Below are 24,736 nucleotides of genomic sequence, written 5' to 3'. Positions count from 1 at the left end.
ATGTATGTATGTAAGTATGTACATGTGTGTGTGTGTGTGTGTATGTATGTATTTGTGTCTGTGTTTTCCCCCCCAGCCTTTGCTTCACAACTGCCATTGGTGTGTTTACAACTCCCATAACTTAGTGGTTTGGCAAAAGAGACTGATAGTGTTTCAGCATTGTTGTTGCCTCCTCAGTAGTAAACCTCACTTAGTGTCTACTATAGGTCAGGCGTCAAGCAGTACATATACATGTACTTCACAATACACACCTCAATTCATCTAAATACAAGGTATTTCTGACTAAAAGCACTTAAAATGAAATTCAAAATAAAATGGAAGAGAGGAATCTTAGACATATCTTACAAAATATGAATGTATATATTATCCAAGCTCACAAGCATATACACTTTTGTAAGTATATATATATATATTTAAACACATATACACATACATCATTATTCTTTTACTGATCTCCATCATTAGATTACAGCCATGCTGAGGCGCCACATTCAAGAATGAATTTTCATTTACATTACTTCACCTGCCAAAGGATACTCAGTCACAAACAAAAGCATTTGTGTGTGTGTGTGTATGTATTATGTTGGTAGGGTAAAATCTAAGCTGTGGCCTCTTGAAGCACATTTGCTTATTTCCAGTATTACAGTTCAGTAAGTAGTTGTATTAAAGTGTGTGTGTGTGTGTGTGTGTGTATAAGCCTGAAAAAAAAAATCAAAGTGAAACACAAACTGATAATTGCTAATTAACCTAAACTGCAAAGTCACTATCTACGCTTCTCTTGTAAAAATTAATAAACATGTACTCTGCCAAAAAGGCATTGAGTGATCCTTCATTTAATGTTAAACTGTTTTTAAATAAAACCTCGCATAAACATAAACCTTCATACACATATATGTTTGTATGTGTATTCATACATTTTATATATATGTATATATATATATATACTCATACATACACATACATGTATTTTGTATGTACACTCACGCACAGTTGTAACTAGATATTCTTTGTCATAGGAATATCTAAAATATGTAAGTGGTATATATATATATATGTATATAATGAAAGCCACCAACCTCAGTCCTCTTAGCTTTACTGTTTCATTTGACATCTGACCTTTTTGTTTCGAATCTTTAAGTTGGTACAATTAAGTTAAGTGGAACTAATTAGAGCAAGGAAACAGATTTTGTTATGATGAAAGTTTAAATACATATCTTCCCTAAATTCAGTATGTGAATATTTGTTGTTTGAAATTGTCATGAGATGCTTCCTTCTTGTATGTTTGAAATCATCATTTAACCTCTGTCTTCCATGCTGGTATGGGTTGACAGGAGCTGACAAAGCCTGGAGGGCCACACCAGGATTCATTTTCTGTTCTGGCGTGGTTTCTACAGCTGGATATCCTTCCTATCACCAGCCACTTCACAGAGTGTATTGGGTGCTTTTTATGTGGAACCATCACCAGTGATTTTTTATGTGACACCAGCACCAGTATCAATTTTGCTGTGGTGGATAGGCCTTCATGAATTCAGCAAGGTGCCAAATGTTTCAGTCTTTTATCATCTTTTTCATAAGGCTCACTGTCTTGAGATCAGCTTTCACCTCATGTCTTCCTGGGTCTCCCTTTTCCATGAGTACTATCTATTCTAAATAATCAATCAGCACTTCTGTCTACATTCATACACATCACATGACCAAACCAACACAGTTTTCTCTCTTACACACGACATCTAATTCCTTTTAATTCCTCTCAATACAGTAGCACTCCATCACGCATATACAGACATTGCACACCCAGCAGAGCATTCTAGTTTCATTTTTTTCTAGTCTTTGCATATCCTCAGCTTTCAGGGTCCATGTCTCACTACCACGTAGCATTGCTGTTTATATACATGTGTCATACAATCTTACTTTCACTCAGAGAGTGAGAGACCTTTGGTTGCCAACAATGGTAGACTCTCTCTGAATTTCCTCCTCCTATTCTTATTCTAACATTTGCACTTTCCATGCATCCTCCCCCTCTACTAATTAGGTCCTCTAGGTAGTAGAAATTATCCACAACCTCTAAAGAGCCTCCAAGGCATTTGAGAAAACCAGTTTCTCAAGTTTAAAATATTGATGAGAACAATAAGAATGGCAGGGTTGAATGGATATCCTCTCACCCTTGTTGCCATTTAATGTCCACTTTTCAGACAGAATTTACTAGAAGCAAATTTCTAGTGGCCAGATGCCATTCCTGTCACCAATCCTTCACCTGTTTTCAAACAAGGTAATATTTTCTCATGGCCAAACATGTTTTCATAGAAGAGTGGAAACAAATGACAGCACTTGTCATGATACTAATAATAATGGTTTCAAATTTCGGTGCCAGGCCAGCAGTTATAACGGAGGGGGATAGTTGCTTACATTAATGTCAGTACTGAACTGCTACTTATTTTATTGACTCCAAAAGGATAAAAGGCAAAGTCAACCTTCAGGAATTTGAACTCAGAACATAAGGATCCATAAGAAATGCAGCTAAGCACTTTGTCTGACATACTAATAAAAGCAAGGAGAAAGTTGAAAAATGTTATACAAAATATAACTGAAATGCAATTGGATAAATTAAAAATGTACAAACAGTACACAAATATTTACATAGAATAAGTGCAAAAAAAAAGAAATTTAATGAAACAATAATTAAAACAGGGTATACTCTTTTACTTGTTTCAGTCATTTGACTGCGGCCATGCTGGAGCACCGCCTTTAGTCGAGCAAATCGACCCCGGGACTTATTCTTTGTAAGCCCAGGACCTATTCTATCAGTCTCTTTTGCCGAACTGCTAAGTGACGGGGGACGTAAACACACCAGCATCGGTTGTCAAGCAATGCTAGGGGGACAAACACAGACACACAAACATATACACACATACTTATATATATATACATATATACGACAGGCTTCTTTCAGTTTCTGTCTACCAAATCCACTCACAAGGCATTGGTCGGCCCGAGGCTATAGCAGAAGACACTTGCCCAAGATGCCACGCAGTGGGACTGAACCCGGAACCATGTGGTTGGTAAACAAGCTACTTACCACACAGCCACTCCTGCGCCTATATCTATATAAAATTTAAACATCCATTTGTAATTAAGACACTGTTTTTTCCTTTCATAATAAATGTGTTCTTTTGTATATTAACATCAATGTAATGGAAGAAGCTAAGAAATTTTATGTTAACCTGTCGTCTAACCTACCTATCATTTTGTTAATGTACATTTGATAGAAAAACATACTATTTTCCATATCTCTTTTTTCTTATCTCTCTATTTTTCTTTCTCTTGCAGGAAGACCACCGCAATGCAATGCTTGGATAGGTCAGTGTGGTCTCTACATTCTAGTTATGATCATTGAGAAAATACTAATGACATTACTAGTACTATGCCATTTTTGGGTAAAGGTTTGTATTTCAAATTAACTCCATTCAAACATTTTGAAGCTTTTTTGTTTGTTTGTTTGTGTTTCTACTTTAATTCTTTTGTCTCATTATGTTGATATTATGTCTCTGTAATTCAACTGGACCTTGATAGTGTTTAGCTCTTTGTTGTTAGTATAGGTAGATTTGATCATCATCATCATCATTATTTTCTCCTCCTCCTCCTTCCTTCTCTTCTTTCTCTTTTTCCTCCTCCCCTCCTCCTCAGCTTAGTTATCAAAGGTACTTCACTCCTTGGTATCTTATTTTTATTCAAGCATAAGTATAGCCCATGGCTACATTATCCAGTTTGTACTTCCTTTCTATTCTTTTTTTTTTTTTTTAGAGGATCTTAGGGTGTGTATGACCCGAGGAAGATTTGCTTGTTGTTTCTAATACATCAAGTGACTATATAGAGGCTCATTAGTTCTTTAAGAGAATCAATAGTGCTAGTGATTTCCTATTCCAGGAAGACATACATCTCTCTTCCACCTTATGCTAGTAAAAGGGTGTGGCAGTAACCCTCACCAATAACATCAATACCATGTTTGAGACCTTGGTAGTCCTCAAAGAAGTAAGCCATTAATAAGAATTTTTAAAGCCATGCGGTGCAGGCATGGCTGTTTGGTTGAGAAGTTTGCTTCCCAACCACGTGGTGTTGGGTTCAGCCCCACTGCATGGCACCTTGAACAAGTGTTTCCAACTATAGCCCTAGGTTGACCAAGTGACCAAGGCAGTGAGCTGGCAGAAACGTTAGCATACTGGACGAAATGTATAGCAATATTTCGTCTGCCGTTATGTTCTGAGTTCAAATTCTGCCATGGTCGACTTTGCATTTCATCCTTTCAGGGTTGATTAAATAAGTACCAGTTATGCACTGGGTCAATATAATCGACTTAATCCCTTTGTCTGTCCTTGTTTGTCCTCTCTGCATGTAGCCCCTTGTGGGCAGTAAAGAAATAAGAAATAAGTGACCAATGCCTTGTGAGTAGATTTGGTAGGTAAGACGCTAAAAAAGAAAGCTTGATATATGTGTGTGTGTGTGTGTGTATTTGTGCTTGCCCACCCACCACTGCTTAACAGTTGGTATTGGTTTGCTTATGGCCTTGTGACATAGCAGTTCAGCAAAAGAGACTGATTGAATAAGTACCAAGCTTTTACAAATTTAAGTACTGGAGTTGATTCATTCAACTAAAACCCTTCAAGGCAGTGCCCCAGCATGGCCACAGTTTGATGACTGAAACAAATCACATGCATGCACACACACATAGAGTGATGTGTGTGTGTATGTGTTATTGCACTTCTTCATCTTGATATCACATGGTTGTTGTAGATGAGTATCATCATCATACAGGTTGTGTTGTTTCCAGTCTTCCATGAAAACATGTCCTGTCATGAGAAAATGTTACCTTACTTGGAAACAAATGAGGGTTGGCAACAGAAAGAGCATCCAGCTGTAGAAAATCTACCACAACATATTCTGTCTGACCCATGTAAGCATGGAAAAGTCATCATCATCATCGTTGTCGTTTAACATCCACTTTCTTTGCTGGCATGGGTTGGACAGTTTGACTGAGGGCTTGTGAGCCAGAAGGCTGCACCAGGCTCCAATCTGATCTGGCAAAGTTTCTACAGCTGGATGCTCTTCCTAATGCCAACCACTCCGAGAGTGTATTGGGTGCTTTAACGTGCCACCGGAACAAGGGCCAGTCAGGCGGTACTGGCATTGACCACACTGAAATGGTGATTTTTACGTGCCACCTGTACAGGAGCCAATCAGGCAATGCTGGCAATGACCACACTCGAATGGTGCTTTTTACGTGCCACCAACACAGGAGACAGTCAGGCAGCACTGACAATGATCATGCTCAAATGGTGCTTTTAATGTTCCACTGGCACATGTGCCAGTCAAGCAGTACTGTCATTGGCCATGACAATTATTTCACTTGCCTCAACAGGTCTTCACAAGCAGAGATTATTGCCCAATATTTGAAGAGTACTCTGAAATGGGCTGGTCATGAAGCACTGGCATAAGCTACAGTGATGGTCTCACTTGGCTTTCTGGGTCTTCTCAAGTACTGCATATCTCCAAAGGTCTCAGTCACTTGTCATTGCCTCGGAGAGGCGCAATGTTTGAAGGTCATGCTTCATCACCTCGTCCCAGGTTTTCCTGGGTCTACCTCTTCCACAGGTTCCAAAACTGCTAGGGTGTGACACTTTTTCACACAGATGTTCTCATCCATTTGCAACATATGACCATACCTGCACAGTCGTCTCTCTTGCACACCACATCTGATGCTTCTCGTGTCCAACTTTTCTCTCAGGGCACTTACACTCTGTCATGTATACATGCTGACATTACACATCCAGCGGAAAAAGTGAACATTAAAAATAATGATTATGATGATAATGATGTGTTTGTCCAAAAAACCTAGTATTTGTGCATTAGATAAGAGTCCTACTTTTTTTTTCCTTCTCGCTCTCTTTTAATCTAGTACTTAAAACTCTCAGTGTAAGCCTTTGAGACTGAATAAACTCCTTCTGCTGATAAAATTGTTATAATAAAAACTAATATTTGAATGTGTTTGGAATAGATAAGAAGTAAGAGACATGCTGTTGCAGTTGGTATAGATGATATTCAGTGTAGCTATGGGTCAAGGGAAAAGTAAAACTACATTAACTATTAGTTCTGTCTAAGGTTATGAGGATTCAGTGCAAACTGAAATTTAAAGGCAGTGCTCCAGCATGGCCACAGTTCAATTACTGAATCCAGACAAAAAAAGAATAACCTTCATAGCTGTGTGGTAAGAAGCTTGCTTTCCAACCACATGGTTCCATGTTCATTCCCACTATGTGACACCTTGAGCAAGTGTCTTCTATTATAGCTTTGGGCCAACCAAAGCCTTGTGAGTGAAACAAGCCCATTGTGCACACACACACACACACATATATATATATGTGTGTGTGTATGTATGTATTTATGTGTGTGTCTGTTTCTTCCTCCATCCCACCATTGCTTGACAATCAATGCTGATGTGTTTATGTCCCCATAACTTAGTGGTTTGGCAAAAAAGACCAATAGAATAAGTACTAGGCTTACAAAGAATAAGTCCTGGGCTCGATTTCTTCAACTAAAACCCTTTGATGCAGTGCTCCAGCATGGCCACAATCAAATGATTGAAACAAGTAAAAGAATAAAAGAATATGCTATATTTAAAAAAAAAACACACAAAAACAGAAAATAAATTAAAATTACTCGTAAAAGCAATTACTGCTGAATGGAAAGGCTAAAAATTATTATGAATTTGTATCCCATTGCTAAAGTATGCAAAAGTATTTAGAAAATCTGTAAATGATATTTTTAGCAGACACAGTAGCTATGCTTGTTTTGCAAATATTTGACAATCCTCCACTAAACACACATTCATTCTCAAGTTTCAGATCAATGGCATTGCTTATGTTGTTTCTCTATATAGACGCTGAAGATTTTTTTCACTTATTTTCACTTTAGTAGAAATATTAGTTTTGACAAAACTTGTAGTGCACCTGAACACTGTACGGAATAATTTCATTATTATTATCGAGTGAGATATTTCATTATTATTATTGAGCAGCGCATGCCAACAAAGTGACACTGGAGTAAAATATACGAAGCCCAATATAACCATCATAGCTACCCATCTGATAAGAGTACACCAGGCACCATGCATCACAACCACATGTGCGCGACATAGTGATCTCATATCAAGATAAAGAGCGCTTAACCTTGCAGGTGGGGCCCAGTTAGAATTTTCTTCAGGTTGAGTCACCCATCCCACTCAAAAGGTCCCTGAATAAGGCTTGTTTAAGGATGTTGAGTGAAACACACGTCTCCAGAGGTGAATTATTCAAGCCCTAAAGAACTCCTCTCAACACATGGCTATGATGCTCCCCATCTACTTGAGCTTGTGCTCAACTGCTTAAAGTCAAACAACTGACAAGCAAATCTGTGGTACTGAGCAGAATATTTGTTGTAGCCCATCTTGTATACCAAGACAAAACATGTACCTGATAACACTTCCAATCAGTTAAGATCAGAAACCATGTGAGCCAGTGCCTGGTACTGCATCAGGGCATATTATTATTATCATTAATCACATGGTTTACATTCATAGAGTTTAAATCCTGTTAAGAGTTGTTTCTCCTGTTCCACCACTGTGATGGCAGGGTCTTAAAGAAATACATACCAGTAATATACTGGAATTGAATAGCTTGCTCAGACATTTTTGACCCTCACATGCCATCCATCTCGGTCCTGCATTAGTTGAGGGAAGTCTTTGAAGAGGTATCCATTGACTCTGATGAGTTGATCTACATACGTTGTTTTCAGATGTCCTGCTCCAGTATGGCCTTACTTTGGCATCCACAGCAACAGGTCACTTGCAAGTCCTTGTTTAACTTTCCAGGAATGTCCTGAAAACACAAGCACCATTCCCTTATAATGATGAAAACTGGCAGGAAATCTCCATGCTGCTGTTTCTTGGTGGGATGAATTCTCCATTATATGTTTACTTTGATTAATTTTACAAATGATGCAGAATTTAGTGAAGTAACTTTCTCATTATCAACCCTTTCGTTACCAACCCGGCTGAAACCGGCCCTGGTTCTGAGTACAAATGTCTTGTTTTCATAAGTTTTGAATTAAAATTGTCCACCAAACCTTAGTCACAATTTATGTTCCTAACACTAGCTTAATGATAGCTAAGTTATTTTACTAAATTCTTTGGTATATTTAAAGTTATTGAAAGAATCACAGAACATCTCAAAATAAATACAGTAAGGAAAGGGTTAAGCTGGTACTTTGCAACATAAATTAACATTAAATTACAACAGGGAGCTTTTAATTTAAAAATCACTTTAAAACGAAGCATTTATATCACAAGACCAAGAGTAGTCTCAGATAGGTTGGTATTCTTTTACAAATATTTTCCTTGTGACTAATCAAAAGATACGACTATGTATGTATCTTTGTGTGTATGTTTAATGAACTTGTATATTATTGGTATATTTATAAAAAGGTGACTTGGTATATTTATAAAAGTGTGTCTACCTGAAAACTTATGACTGAAGCATACATTTAGATTCCAAATTTAAAAAAAAATTATGAACTTGGTATGAAATATAAGTAATGTTATTTTACATTAAAATTTATTTATATTGTATTTATTCATCTTTTTTTTTTCTGTTTGCTTGTGTAAATTTTAAGAACTGTAGTTAATCTTAATCTTCCTTGATTTAACTTGTCTGGTATAAAAAAAATACTCTGCTATGTTTTTGCAATCTGTTAATAGCTCTTATACTAACATACCATAAATCCCGGAGTATAGTCTGCCCTTGAGTATAATACGCAGGGGATTTTTAGGGGGCTGTATCTCTGAAAAACTTAAACCTTGTGTATAATACGCACCCCTTCTCTAACTTGAGTCAAGGAGCGCTATAAAACATCCTTAGTTTGTAAAAATGTATATGGTAATGGACTTTATTATTATTGTATATATAACATAATGCAAACGTGTAGCTTTTTTGTGCATTTTCTTTGCAGAAAATAAAGAAATAACAGTAATAACATTTACTAAATGTTGCTTATTGCAAGTTATGGATGATTCTTTTATGACTTCATTGCTTTCAGGCTTAGCTTAAGGTAATTTCGCACCCGATATCACAAAATGCGTCTGAATAAACATTGCTGGACAGCAAATAGAGATTCGGACATTGCTTAGAAAATATTTTTCATTTTTAACCTCGTATATAGTACGCACTAGGGATTTTGACTTTTAAATTTTGGGGGGAAAATGCGGATTATACTCGAGGATTTATGGTAGTTAAAATAATGGATGGTCTGATAGTAGGTGTTTCTGTGTAGTCTTAGGATGGGCAGCAACACTATAAAGTTGATCAAATACTACAGTTCAAACCGTTTTGAAACAGCTGAATATATTAGATCCTTGTATCTAGAGGACTTAACTTTGTTGTTTACCATCCAAATATTTGGTTTCACAGCTGTCTCCATAACATAGATATGCTGCTCCAGCAGAGCCAATAATAAATATTCAGTAGAAATAATAACAACAACAGCAGCAGCAGACCCTTTATTCAGGCACAACACAAGGGTAGAATTACTTTCATTCTAGGTCAGTGGTTCTCAACCAGGTTCTACTTGACCCTTGGGTGGGGTCCAGCAGAGCCAATAATAAATATTCAGTAGAAATAATAACAACAGCAACACACCCTTTATTCAGGCACAATACATGGGTAGAATTACTTTCGTTCTAGGTCAGTGGTTCTCAACCAGGTTCTACTTGACCCTTGGGTGGGGTCCTGTCAGGATTTTATTATTAATGTTTACTTGCAATAAATTGCTTATACTCATCATCATCATCATCATCATCATAGTCTGCTTTCCATGCTGGCATGGGTTAGACAGTTTGACTGGAGCTGGTAAGCGTCAGAGCTGCACTGGGTTCCTACGGCTGGATGCCCTTCTGAACATAACCACTCCAAGAGTATAATGGGTACTTTTTACATGCCACTGGCACAGGTGCCATTTACATGACACCAGCAACAGCCATGACCACAATTCCACAGGGGCCATTTACATGACACCAGCAACAGCCACCACTATGATTTTACTTGGCTTAACGAGTTTTAAGAATTTTTTTTACACGATTCTAATAATATTAAATTATAGAAATATAACAGGATTTCTTAAACATTGAATGGCTATAAGGGTCTAACTAAATAAAATAGGAATCAAAAGCGTTCATAAGAAAAAATGGTTAAGAACTACTGGACTGGGTTCTAACAAAGTTTTTCTAGATTGTTACAATGATGTCACAAAACAAAAAAAAGAAAAATCTCTGTTTTTCTTCTTACTTCGTAATTATTTCTAATTTTGGCATGTGTGCATGTGATAAAGATGAATTAACAGAATCATATAAAATGTTCTAACTTGGTTTATATTTTCAGGTGCGAAAATTTATTTTAGCCCCAGTGAAGAATGCTAACTTGGAGATTGTGATAGTAATGTTTATGGTTCCCTTATTTGTGAATGTAAGTTCTTTGGACAAGTTCCATATTTTTATCCCTTTTTGGTTTATGATTTCAGTTCCATTGTACCCCCTCCCATCTATCTTTCTCTCTTTTGTGCAGGTCTGTACTTCAGGATAATTGCTTAGAAGATTTTCTGATTGACTGGCATTTCAGAGACAGTTTATCACCAGTCGTCAGTTTAAATTATGGAAATTATCAACCGGTTAACTCAAAGTGTGCTCAATTATAAACTATTACACTCACCTATAACCCTACTTATATTCTTAAATCATGGCCTTTCTCAGATTTATATATAGAGAGGCACAGGCATGGCTGTGTGGTAAGAATTTTGCTTCTTAACCACATGGTTCCAGATTCAGTCCCACTGCGTAGCACCTTGGGTTGGTGTCTTCTACTATAGCCTTGGGATGACCAAAGCCTTGTGAGTGGATCTGGTAGACAGAAACTGAAAGAAGTACCTTGTGTGTGTGTGTGTGTGTGTTTATGTATGTGTATCTTCTAATTTGTGTTTGCCCCACCACCACCACCACTGCTTGACAACCGGTGTTGGTTTGTTTATGTCTTCATAACTTAGCAGTTCAGCAAGAGAGAAAGATATAAGCACCAGGCTTAAGAAAAATAAATACTGGGGAAGATCGGGGCGGTGGGGGGGTTATTCAACTAAACTCTTCAAGATGGTGCTCCAGCTTGACCACAGTCCATTACTGAAACAAGTAAAAGATAAGGCGGGGAGCTGGCAGAAACGTTAGCACGCAGGGTGAAATGCTTTACGGTATTTCGTCTGCCGTTACGTTCTCAGTTCAAATTCCACCGAGGTCGACTTTGCCTTTCATCCTTTTGGGGTCAATTAAATAAGTACCAGTTATATAATCGACTTAATCTGTTTGTCTGTCCTTGTTTGTCCCCTCTGTGTGTAACCCCTTGTGGGTAGTAAAGAAATATGAAACAAATAGGCGCAGGAGTGGCTGTGTGGTAAGTAGCTTGCTAACCAGCCACATGGTTCTGGGTTCAGTCCCACTGCGTGACATCTTGGGCAAGTGTCTTCTGCTATAGCCCCGGGCCGACCAATGCCTTGTGAGTGGATTTGGTAGACGGAAACTGAAAGAAGCCTGTCATATATATGTATATATAGATAAGTATGTGTGTATATGTTTGTGTGTCTGTGTTTGTCCCCCTAGCATTGCTTGACAACCGATGCTGGTGTGTTTACGTCCCCGTCACTTAGCGGTTCGGCAAAAGAGACCGACAGAATAAGTACTGGGCTTACAAAGAATAAGTCCTGGGGTCGATTTGCTCGACTAAAGGCGGTGCTCCAGCATGGCCGCAGTCAAATGACTGAAACAAGTAAAAGAGTAAAAGAGTAAATAGAAGATAAGATATATATACTTTGTCTACAATTGCTGTAAGAGAGGGGTTAGCTTTGGAACCAAGTTTGAAGCAACTTTTGATATCCAATTGTAATTCTGTTTTCCTGTTTTGCTCCACTTACACATCAAGTACCTTTGCTGAATGCAATAGTTGTCATGAAATATAGAGGGAGCATTTGTGCAGTCACTCAACCTGCTAGAAATAACAGTTAAACCTCATTCATAGCACCCCATCATCTTAAATTGAAAGGGTACACTTGGATAATGTTTTTTTTATCTTTTTGTGTTTTGTCTTCTCTTCCCTACGGGGTGGTGCACAAGGGATGTTGTACCCTCAACACTAGCTGATCCACTTTCACCATTGATTTTCCCATTATCCATAGTAAGACCATCAGATTCATCAAATCTAATACTTTTAGGTGACACACATTGGGTTTTAAAAGAAGATCTTGCTATATCATGTTATAAGAAGCTTATCTAAAAAAAACACGTGCTAACATATGACACTGGAATAATAGGATTATTAACCCTTTTGTTACCATATTTCTGTTGAGATGCTCTGTGTTTCTTTCAATTAATTTTTAGATATAACAAGGAATTTAGTAAAATAACTTATTATTAAGCCAGTGTTAGAAGTGTAAATTGTGACTAAGATTTGGTGGAAGATTTTAATTCAGAACTTTTGAAAACAAGACATTTGTACTATATATAGGACCAGAGGCAGTTTCAGCCGGGTTGGTATTCAAAGGGTTAAAGGAGTTAAAATTTCAACATGTTGGGCAAATGTAAGCGAATTTACATGTACATGCATACACACACACACACACATATATGTGACAGTTTCAATTTCCATTTACCAAATCCACTCATTAGGTTTTGATCAACCTAGGGCTAAAATCAAAGACACTTGCTCAAAGTGCTACTCAGTGGGATTGAACCTGAAACTGCATGGTTGAAAAGTAAACTTCTTAACCACCCAGCCATGCTTTCATCATGTGTGTGGAGGAAGGGATGGATGGATCATTCATAGCAACTGCATCTATAGATTAAGAAAATGACTAAATGGGGGAACTCTTATGCAGTTCCTAGATTTGCTAGAAATAATAGGTGTATTTTCTTCAAATCAACTTGGCTGATAGATTTAATTCACCTCTTGGTTTAACATCACTCCCAAGCCCTTGTGTACCTTTTGTGGGGTCCAGTTTATTGCAAACATTCAGGTGAAGTCTCCAGTTTGTTCTACTGGGTCTTGGAAATCCTGTGAAAAAAGAGGGCATTGAACCTTCCTTCTTTGATTAATTCATAAAAATAATTATAAAATTACATAAAAAATACTGTCTTGAAAGTGGGGAAGGTCTCATTACATAATGTAGTCCTGGATACACTTTATTTTTCATAATGGTTTCAAATTTTGGCACAAGGCCAGCAACTCTGAGGGAGTGGGGAATAAGTTGATTATGTTAACCCGTGTTCAAGTGGTACTTATTTTATCAACTCCTGAGAGGGATGAAAAGCAAAGTTCACCCTGGCAGAATTTGAACTCAGAATGTGCAGACAGATGAAATGCTGCTAAATATTTTGGTCAGCATGCTAACGATTCTGCCAGCTCACTGCCTTCACTGTGTTTTTGATGAAAAAAAAAGGACAGGATGGTTACAAGAGATCGCAAGTCTCATCAGTACTGATTTGTGGCTAAACAACACCACCACCGTCGCCATCATCATTTAATGTACATTTTTCAAAAAAATTTTCTTCACCATTCTACAACCATTTGATCTCAAGCCAGTGCAGGTATTGCTAAATAGTTGCTTTATAAGCTAGAAATAGTAGCTCAATGTACCTGATTGCACACACACTCTACCATGGAGGCGCAATGGCCCAGTGATTAGGGCAGTGGACTCGCAGTCGGAGGATCACCGTTTCGATTCCCAGACAGGGTGTTGTGTGTGTTTATTGAGCGAAAACACCTAAAAGATCCACGAGGCTCCGGCAGAGGGTGGTGGTGACCCCTGTTGGACTCTTTCACCCCAACTTTCTCTCACTCTCTCTTCCTGTTTTTTGAGTAACGCTGCGATGGACCGGCATCCCGGCCAGCTGGGGGGGAAAACACGCCACAGAAACCGGGAAACCGGGGGCCCATGAGCCTGGCTATTCTTGTAAAGGGCATATAAACATAAACTACCATGAAAAAAAAAACATATTAGCTAACACAGACATGGGTTCCCTGCATATAAAGAAAAGACCAAAAGACCATCTAGATAGTCATGGCTGGAATGCCCATTCCTCATAGGTTTATTCATTCAGGGTTGACTTAAGGGTAAACAATATCAACAATGACAACTGCCACCATTTGACCTTTGTGATATAGGTTAGTCCAACAAATTCCTCTCAGTATAATTTGTAATTCTATCTTCTACATAGCAGAACAAAAGCTAGTTCACTTTCAGTCGCTCGTTTTAATCATTCTAATTACTTGCACTGACCTGTTGTAATCATTCGTGCTGGTGAAGGCCAAAGTCAGAGAGCCAGCATCTTTATGTTGTTACTATGCAAATCTTGAACAATAAAACTGATAAAGGAATCTCTGCATCAGGTGTAAAGAAACCCCTTACCTGTAGGTGAAATTTTCACCCACACTCAAAACAGGAATGGCTTATTATATATGAGTGTATAATATATATATATATATATTATATATATATATATATATCATCATCATTTAGCGTCCGCTTTCCATGCTAGCATGGGTTGGACGGTCCAACTGGGGTCTGTGAAGCCAGAAGGCTGCATCAGGCCCAGTCTGATCTGGCAGTGTTTCTACGGCTGGATGCCCTTCCTAACGCCAACCACTCCGTGAGTGTAGTGGGTGCTTTTTACGTACCACCCGCACAGGTGCCAGACGGAGCTGGCAAACGGCCACGGACGGATGGTGCTTTTTACGTGCCACTGGCATGGGGCCCAGGCGAGGCTGGCAACGGCCACAATCGGATGGTGATATGCATGCATATATATATTCTTTTACTTGTTTCAGTAATCTGACTGCAGCCAGGGTTTTTTTTAGTTGAAGAAACCAAGCCCAAGACATATTCTTTGTAAGCCGAGTACTTATTCTATCAGTCTCTTTTGCCAAACTGCTAAGTTACAGGGATGTAAACTCACCAACATCAGTTGTCAATTGATGGTTGGGGTGGGGGGGACAGACACAAAGACGCACACACACATGAATACATACATACATATAATTGTATCAAGGACCTATAATCCTTTAAGGGATGCGAGCATCGTAGTTCTCCAGTTTATACCAGTGTTTAGTGAAAACTAAATATATCGGTTTTGCATTGATATATATTTACAAATTCTACAAATATCCCTACATATCTCACATCTATTTCCTTTCCTCCACCTCACTCTCTATTTTGTATCCTATCTAAATTAATTATTACTTAACCATCCTCTCACACCGTCTCTGATGAAGGGATATAATTAATAAATATCCTGGAAACAGCTGTAAGACCTTCTATCTATAAATGTTCTAATATCTACACAGCCTTGGTTTTTTTATCTCATTACGCAAAAAGTTCTGATATATAAATATCTATATATATATGTATGTATATATATATATATATATATATATATATATATATATATATATATATATATATATATATATATAAATATATGTATGTATGTATATATAAATATATGTATGTATATATAAATATATGTATGTATGTATATATATATATATATATATATATTATATATATATATATATATTAGAAGAAATGAGGTAATCAGAAGATCGGATGGTTTATATTTACAGATATTTATTTATATATTAGATTTTTTACATATATATCATATCATTTAGATCATTAGCGCTTTCTCCCATTCTAGTGGGGTTTTCAAATCAAAATAATTCCTTTGTGGGGAATTTTAATCATTTTATAGAGTTTCGTAGTGGTGGGGAGGAACAAGCGCTAATGATCTAAATGATATGATATATATGTAAAAAATGTAATATATAAATAAATATCTGTAAATATAAACCATCCCATCTTCTGATTACCTCATTTCTTCTAATATATAATACCTGTACATCATCTCCAGACCTTCCAACATATATATATATATATAGGCATTTAAAATATTTATGAATGAGAAAAAGAAGAAAATGGAGAAATTGACATGCGGACATCAGTTTATTTAAAGATAGCCAAATCCATATAATGAAATTCCAGTCCTACAGCCGTTTCATGTCAATTTCTCTATTTTCTTCCTTTTCTCATTCACACACACACACATACTCAGACAATGGCTTTCTTTAAGCTTTTGGCTATCAAATCCACTCACAAGGCTTTGGTCAGCCCAAGGCTATCATAGAAGATACTTGCCCAAGATGTCATCCAGTGGAACTGCAACCAGAAGACTTATGGAGAATATAGAAGCAAATCATCTGATCACACACACACACACGTTGATGTAATCAGATATTTATTACTGTATTCAATGTACTTTGATCACATACAAACACTGATAGTTATTGTCTACTCTAGTGATTGTTAAACCCTTTTTAGTCCAGTGTGTCACAATTTTAATTTCTTTAATAATCCTTTGATCAGTGTATCACTTGCATTTACAAACGTATTTTGGTTTTAGTTAAATGTCGATTAGTTCATCATCATCGTTTAACATCCGCTTTCCATGCTAGCATGGGTTGGATGGTTCAACTGGGGTCTGGGAAGCCAGGAGGCTGCACCAGGCCCAGTCTGATCTGGCAGTGTTTCTACAGCTGGATGCCCTTCCTAATGCCAACCACTCCGTGAGTGTAGTGGGTACTTTTTACATGCCACCGGCACAGGGGCCAGATGAGGCTGGCAACAGCCGCGATCGGATGGTGCTTTTTACGTGCCATCGGCATGGAGGCCAGTCGGGGCGGTGCCTGCAACGGCCACGTTCAGATGGTTCTCTTATGTGCCACCGGCACTGGTATCACAACTACAATTTCCATTGATTTTGATTGATTTCTTTATAATTTGATACTGCAGGGAAATTTTATATTTTTCTTTCAAAGTTTATCACATCACCCAAAACCATGTATGTCACTGCCTATTGACATGATCTTTCATAAGTTCGCTTTCACTGGCCTGCACACTGTCTGTTTCTACACCTTACTAGGAAGTATGCTATAAAGTGAACAACGCAGGAGTGGCTGTGTGGTAAGTAGCTTGCTTACCAACCATATGGTTCCGGGTTCAGTCCCACTGCGTGGTACATTGGGTAAGTGTCTCCTACTATAGCCCCAGGCCAACCAAAGCCTTGTGAGTGGATTTGGTAGACGGAAATTGAAAGAAGCCCATCGTGTATATATATATATATATATATTACTTGTTTCAGTCATTTGACTGTGACCATGATGGGGCACCACCTTGAAGGGTTTTAGTCAAACAAATTGACCCTCAAGACTTAATTTTTCTTTATGCTTAGTACTTATTCAGTCAGTCTCTTTTGCTGAACTGCTAATTTACAGTGACATAAACACACCAACACTGGTTGCCAAGCAGTGGGTGGGAGAGATAGACAAAGACATACACACACACACATTTATCTACGACAAGCTTCTTTGAGTTTTTATCTACCAAATCCACTTGCCCAAGGTGCCACACGGCGGGACTGAACCCGGAACCATTTGGTTAGGAAGCCAGCTCCTTACCACACACCCACGCCTACGATTTTTCTTCTATTTATTATTTCACATGCAACACTTATATCTCAGTGTTTTGTCAGATAAACACGGGTAGGGTCAAGAAAGAACCATTACCGAGCTGTGCTTAAGGCATTATTAGTTTGCCTTAAGCTGACTCTGTCTCTATAACACATATACACACACACACACACACACACACACACACTCTCTCTCTCCTTGCACTCCACATAGAGTCTTCTAATTATTTAATTGTTTCTACTATAATTACCATACTTAGAAAATGGCATCTCAACTTCCTTCAGTTATCATCACTCATTAAATTCTGTTCTAGCACTTAATCTATTTGACCACGTCTTTCCTGTAATTAAGACTCCTAATGTTTTATTCAAGTATTTTTTTTTCTGACATACATGTTTCTACACCACTGATGGTGTTGCTGCTACCGCTGCTGCTGCTGCTGTTGATGATGATGTTGCTTTCATGAGGCGCAGAGAAAGGAATTCAAGATCTACTGACACTTCATCAACCATTTTCTTTTGCATTCCAACCCTGCCCCACACATGATTTTGTGCTTAGATTTTTTTTTTTATTGTGGTTGTTGTTGTTGTTTATGTCAAGATCAACCTTAATTGAGGAAACCTATAATCACAGACATTACAATATGACCATCCTGTCCTTCTCTTGAGCATTATGTATCTGGGACTACGCTGTCCAATGTACCCCTCCCTTTTGAAAAGAGTAAGGTGTAAGCTAAGGGATGTTTAGCTGCTCTCTCTAGCAGGCCATGCCACTGTGAACCAAGCCCCTTTATTCGCCATTGTTATTTGGTGGTTTAAAATTAGTTGACACCTTTCATTCGTGCTGTCTTCTTCACATTCCATGATGACTTATCTGAGGGAAATTAAAGGCCCTCATTGCCAGGAATGTGTCACAATTGAAGGTTAAAGTTCAAGTGTTCTATCATGCCATGAAGGTGGCGGTGGTGGTGGTGGTGATGTTAATGACAATGTAATCATCCAACACTTTGCGTGTTCTGTAATGTAATATAATAGCAATGGTGACAGCAATGACAAAGAAGATACCATAGGCGTAGGAGTGGCTGTGTGGTAAGTAGCTTGCTTACCAACCACATGGTTCCGGGTTCAGTCCCACTATATGGCACCTTGGGCAAGTGTTTTCTTCTATAGCTTCGGCAGACCAAGGCCTTGTGAGTGGATTTGGTAGATGGAAACTGAAAAGAAGCCTGTCGCATATATGTGTGTATATATATATATATATATATATATATATATATATATCAACATCAATGGAAATTGCAGCTGTGATACCAGTGCTGGTGGTACGTAAGAGAACCATCCGAACGTGGCCGTTGCCAGCGCGACCCCAAATGGCCTCGTGCTGGTGGCATGTAAAAAGCACCATCCGATCATGGCCGTTGCCAGCCTCGCCTGGCCCCCGTGCTGGTGGCATGTAAAAAGCACCATCCGATCGTGGCCGTTTGCCAGCCTTGTCTGGCACGTAAAAAGCACCTACTACACTCACGGAGTGGCTGGCGTTAGGAAGGGCATCCAGCTGTAGAAACATTGCCAGATCAGACTGGGCCTGGTGCAGCCTTCTGGCTTCCCAGACCCCAGTTGAACCGTCCAACGCTAAACGACAACCATGATGATGATGATATATATATATATGTATATATATATATATATATATATATATATATATATATATGTGTGTGTGTGTGTGTGTGTTTGTATGTTTATGTGTCTGTGTTTGTCCCCTCAACATCGCTTGACCGATGGTGGTGTGTTTACGTCCCCGTCACGTAGCGGTTCGGCAAAAGAGACCGATAGAATAAGTACTAGGCTTACAAAGAATAAGTCCTGGGGTCAGTTTGCTCGACTAAAGGCAGTGCTCCAGCATGGCCACAGTCAAATGACTGAAACAAGTAAAAGAGTAAATTGTCTATTTCTGATTTTGATTTTAATTCTTTCTTTTTTTTTCTCTTCTTTCAGGCTCTTATATTTTGGGTGGTAGATAATTTTTTAAAACGCCAAATCCGAGAAACGAAAACCCTTTCAATAAACAGCAACGATGTATCAGTGAAGTATTTCCGAAACAACGACCGCTTGAAGTATTACAACCATTTAGAAAAGCCAGAAGACTTTGAAGCTAACATGTTACTAATGGAGGATGAAGAGATCAACACATCAGCTGTTGGGATTGGTAACAACAATACAACTAATCTTTTACTGGACTGACAAAACAGAATCCACAACCCATATCTATCTATATATATATAAATATAAATATAAATATTAACCAGCAAAAGGCTGATTGAAGAACTGTTCATGACTGTTGGATTAAAAAGACACTCTCATTGTGTCACATTTATTTATCATTGTTCTGCATTTGTATTTCTCATTTCTCTTCATTATTGAAAAAAAACCAAATTCCATTTCATCATTCAAATGAAAGTTCATACATTGAAGTATAGAATTTTCAAGAAAATAAAATTAATTTTTTTGAATTTCTATTTGTTTTGTTGCTGTTATTGTTTTATGTCACTTTATGCGTTGTCAAAAGTGTCACAATAAAAATGAATTCAAGGGTGATGTCTGTCGCAAGATCCTTGAAGCTACCCAGTTAGTTTACTGCCTAAAAGGAAGTTCAGTTTAATTTTTTTCTCCCCATATTTAACTACTGATTTTCATATAAATGATGTCACTGATTGATTAAGTTGGTTTTGTTAGCCAGGTATCTCCTTTGTCGTGAGACAGCTATCCCTGTCCCTCTGTCATACTCCAACCTATCACCTGGCACACAGCCACTTGTTTCCTTTCTCTCTCTCTAAGCTGAGAGGTCTTGTAAAATATTTGGCAACCTTGTGGGTACTGGCACCACATAAAAACCACCCAGTACACTCTGTAAAGTCATTGACATTAAGAAAGACATCCAATTGTAGAAATGAAGCCGAAACAGATAATTGAAGCTTGGTGCAGCCCTCCTACTTGCCAGCTCCTGTCTAACCATCCGACTCATGGCAACATAGAAACAGACCTTGATGGTGGTGGTGGTGGTGGTGATGGTGATGAAGACAATGACAACCACCACCACCATGTACATGCTTCAGAGGCATCTCCCACCCTCTCTTTTCTCTTTAGAATAGTTCAATTGTTGCTTTTTTTCCAGTCATAATAATGATTCCAGCAATTTCTTTTTCTGGACTGCTTCATCCAATATGTCCTTCCATTTTTAAAAGAGTAGGATGGGATTTGAAGAATTCATTGTTTATTTCTAGCTGGTTGAATGACATGCATTAGCTCATGAATAGTAATGAAAATGGTTGTATGTACTTTCTGGTTTTCAGAAGAAAAGGCATTAAAACAAAAGAGAGAGAGAGACATAGAGATTAATACTAGTTAACTAGAATGAGAGGAATAAGACAAAGACTCTCTTTTACTCTTTTACATGTTTCAATCATCTGATTGTGGCCATGCTGGAGCACCACCTTTAGTCAAGCAAGTCGACCCCAGGACTTATTCTTTGTAAGCCTCGCTAAGTTATTCGGACGTAAACACACCAGCATCGGTTGTCAAGTGATGTTGGGGGGACAAACACAGACACACACACACACACATATATATATATATATATGGGCAAGTGTCTTCTACTATAGCCTCGGGCTGACCAAAGCCTTGTGAGTGGATTTGGTTGAAAGAAGCTTGTCGTATATATGTATGTATATATATCATCATCATTTAATGTCTGTTTTAAATGATGATATATATATATATACATATATACGACGGGCTTCTTTCAGTTTCCGTCTACCAAATCCACTCACAAGGCTTTGGTCAGCCTGAGGCTATAGTAGAAGACACTTGCCCAAGGTGCCACGCAGTGGGACTGAACCCGGAACCATGTGATTGGTAAGCAAGCTACTTACCACACAGCCACTCTTACGCCTATCATTTGAATTTATTAATCCATTTCTTCTTATGTATCACCTGTAATTGTATATTGTCATTTATCAACTGAAAAAGCATAGATCGCCAGAATCATTAAAGCATCAGGTACCAATGCTTTACAGTATATGTTTCACACTTGTTTCTGCCTTCATTCCTGATCTTTCTCTCTCCAGTCGGGTAACCTTGTACTTTCTCTACAGCAGGAGTTTTCAACAATTTTTCATTTATGGACCCCTTTGATTACTATTTTATTCTGGTGGACTCCCATAGCCATTCAATGTTTAAAAATCTAGTTTTATTGAAACTTCTTACAAAATTCCTATTCTGTTTTACACACATTGACTTGTTTAGCTTGAACTATGTAAAATGTTAGAGAGAAAAAACCTAGCAGTTTCTTGCAATACATACATCTAAAACAAAATTTTTTCAGAGGCCCTTAAAATACTAGTGTGGATCCCCAATTTATTGTTTCATTACATGGACCCACAAAAATCTTATAGGGACCCTGGTTGAAAACCACTGCTCTACAGCAAGACACCTGTATCCATCTCACTGTAACCTTTTTCATCATCATCTCCTCCAATGCCTCCTCCCCTCTGAAAAGTTTTTGTCTTGCAAGTATTTGGTGACCCTGTCAGTGCAGGTGCCACTTACAAGCATCCAGTCCACACTAAAGTGGTTGGTGTTCAGAAGGGCATCCAGCTGTAAAATCCTTGCCAAAACTGATCTTGCCTGTGCTTGTGCCACGTAAAAAGCACTACCCACCTTGCCTGTGCTTGTGCCACATAAAAATCTCTAAGTCCACTCTGCTGTGTGGTTGGTGTTAGGAAGGACGTCCAGCTGTAAAAATCCTGCCAAAACAGTCACAGAAGTCTGTTGCAGGCTTCAGCCTGGCTGGCTCTTGTGGTACCATCCCACCTATGCTAGCATGGAACACTGACATTAAATGATGATATCTTGAGTTCAAATTCCATTGATATTAACATTACTTTTCCACCTTCTGCACATACTTAAATAAATAAGCTCCACTTGAACAGTGGAGTTGAACTAAGTAACTAAACCCACCAACCAAAATTTCTAACCTTTGTGTGTTAGAGTTTATTATTTATATATTGAAAATAATTATTTTTTATGCATGTACTAGTATAATATAAAATGTCAGAAAGTGGAATTGTGTCAGTGACCTGGTAATTACATGAAGGATGACGCTCTAACCCTTTTCGTACTCACCCACCTCAAACCGCCTCTAGTTCTACAATACAAACTTCTTGTTTTAACCCTTTAATATTCTGATTACTGTGTCAAATGCAAAGCTTATTTATTCATATTGTTTTGAATTAATAATGCATAATCTCATAGCTTTAGGATTTCAATGATGTGATTGTTTATTTTTTAGAATGACAATGCAAGGTAGATGTGAGAAGCTGGACATGGCCAGTTTGAACATAAAGCAGGTAGAATGGCAAGTAGGCGCAGGAGTGGCTGTGTGGTAAGTAGCTTGCTAACCAACCACATGGTTCTGGGTTCAGTCCCACTTCGTGGCATCTTGAGCAAGTGTCTTCTGCTATAGCCCCGGGCTGACCAATGCCTTGTGAGTGGATTTGGTAGACGGAAACTGAAAGAAGCCTGTCGTATATATGTGTATGTGATTGTCCCCCTAGCATTGCTTGACAACCGATGCTGGTGTGTTTACGTCCCCGTAAATATTTAGACCTGGATACGGTTATAGTGATCAACATTAAAACCTGCCATCAAAATTTCATAAAAATTTATCTTCCAAACTCCAGCTTAATAAAGATAACGTTATTTTTTAAGTTAATTGAAATAAAAGCTGTGTATTTCAACAGAAATATAGCAACAAAGACGTTTAGATTTTATGGTTTATTTATTAATCTATCTTTGGCCTGGTTAGGAAAACAGGACTCTCCCTACAGCCTGTATATAAATATCATTAACGTTTGTCTTAAGCAGTTGCGAGTCAATAACTGCAGGAAAAAACGTGTAGAGAATGAATCCCTAAGGTCTGAGGTTCTGGAGAAGAGCAACTGGGTACTATTGGTTTGTGCAGTACAATAACTACAGGAAAAAACGTGTAGAGAATGAATCCCTAAGGCCTGAGGTTCTGGAGAAGAGCAACTGGGTACTATTGGTTTGTGCAGTACAATAGGGCTGACGAAAGAAAGAAAAAATGAATGAGTCAGAAGAATCTTATTTCTTTACTGCCCACAAGGGGTTAAACATAGAGGGGACAAACAACGACAGGCAAAGGGATTAAGTTGATTACGTTGACCCCAGTGCATAACTGGTACTTAATTTATCGACCCCAAAAGGATGACAGGCAAAGTCGACCTTGGCGGAATTTGAACTCCGAACGTAACGGCAGATGACATACGGCAGCACATTTCGCCCGGTGTGCTAACGTTTCTGCCAGCTCACCGCCTTTACCTATTTCTTTACTACCCACAAGGGGCTAAACACAGAAGGGACAAACAAACGGATTAAGTCGATTACATCGACCCCAGTGCGTAACTGGTACTTATTTAATCGACCCCGAAAGGATGACAGACAAAGTCGACCACAGCGGAATTTGAACTCAGAACGTAGCGGCAGACGAAATACTGCAAAGCATTTCGCCAGCTCGCCGCAAGACAAGGAAGTTTTGAGAAGCAGCAGCCCCTGCAGTAACATTAGGAAAGACAAAGAAAAAATAGCACATTTGTGGGCTAAAGCTTTGTATTTGATGGTAAGTGCTTTCATGCCTATCAGTTGGAGGTCTTTTTTGTATGTGTAACAACAGTAGCACCAAGCTACGGAAGCAATACAGCATTCCATGTCTTGCTTGAATTTCGTAGAGAATTAATTTTATTTGGAACTGATGAAGAAAGACTGACTCTACAAACGATATGATCCAGTTTTAGTTATGTTGAGGATGTGTTCACAAGAAGAGAACTTCAGTGATGTCCCACAGTTCTGGTAACCAGTACTGTCTTAAAGCATGGACGCACTGGGCAGTTATCCAGGGGCTTCACGGGTCTAGGGCCCCGAGGCCTAGTCCCAGGGACCTACAGTGCTGCCAAGACAGCCTTGGCAGTGATCTGAATATATATCAGTATTCGTATATGTTAAACGTCTATCGTAACTCTTCTG

At 38.4% G+C, this 24,736-nt stretch overlaps 1 protein-coding gene across 1 annotated transcript in view; it reads left to right on the top strand.

Annotated features, from left to right (window-relative positions):
- The window catches only part of LOC115220528 (store-operated calcium entry regulator STIMATE), a 107,257-nt gene extending 87,373 nt beyond the window's left edge, over positions 1 to 19,884 (top strand). The window contains exons 5-7 of the mRNA XM_029790671.2: positions 3,328 to 3,440; positions 10,461 to 10,544; positions 19,634 to 19,884. Of these exons, the coding sequence (XP_029646531.1) occupies positions 3,328 to 3,440; positions 10,461 to 10,544; positions 19,634 to 19,879 (443 nt within the window). The 3' untranslated portion in view covers positions 19,880 to 19,884. The remainder of the gene's footprint in view (positions 1 to 3,327; positions 3,441 to 10,460; positions 10,545 to 19,633) is intronic.
- Positions 19,885 to 24,736: the final 4,852 nt, after the last annotated feature.

Source organism: Octopus sinensis, linkage group LG16, assembly GCF_006345805.1.
Source record: "Octopus sinensis linkage group LG16, ASM634580v1, whole genome shotgun sequence".
Lineage (NCBI taxonomy): Eukaryota > Metazoa > Mollusca > Cephalopoda > Octopoda > Octopodidae > Octopus > Octopus sinensis.
The sequence above is the reverse complement of the archived record's forward strand: the minus strand, read 5'-3'. Positions and strand labels throughout refer to the sequence as shown.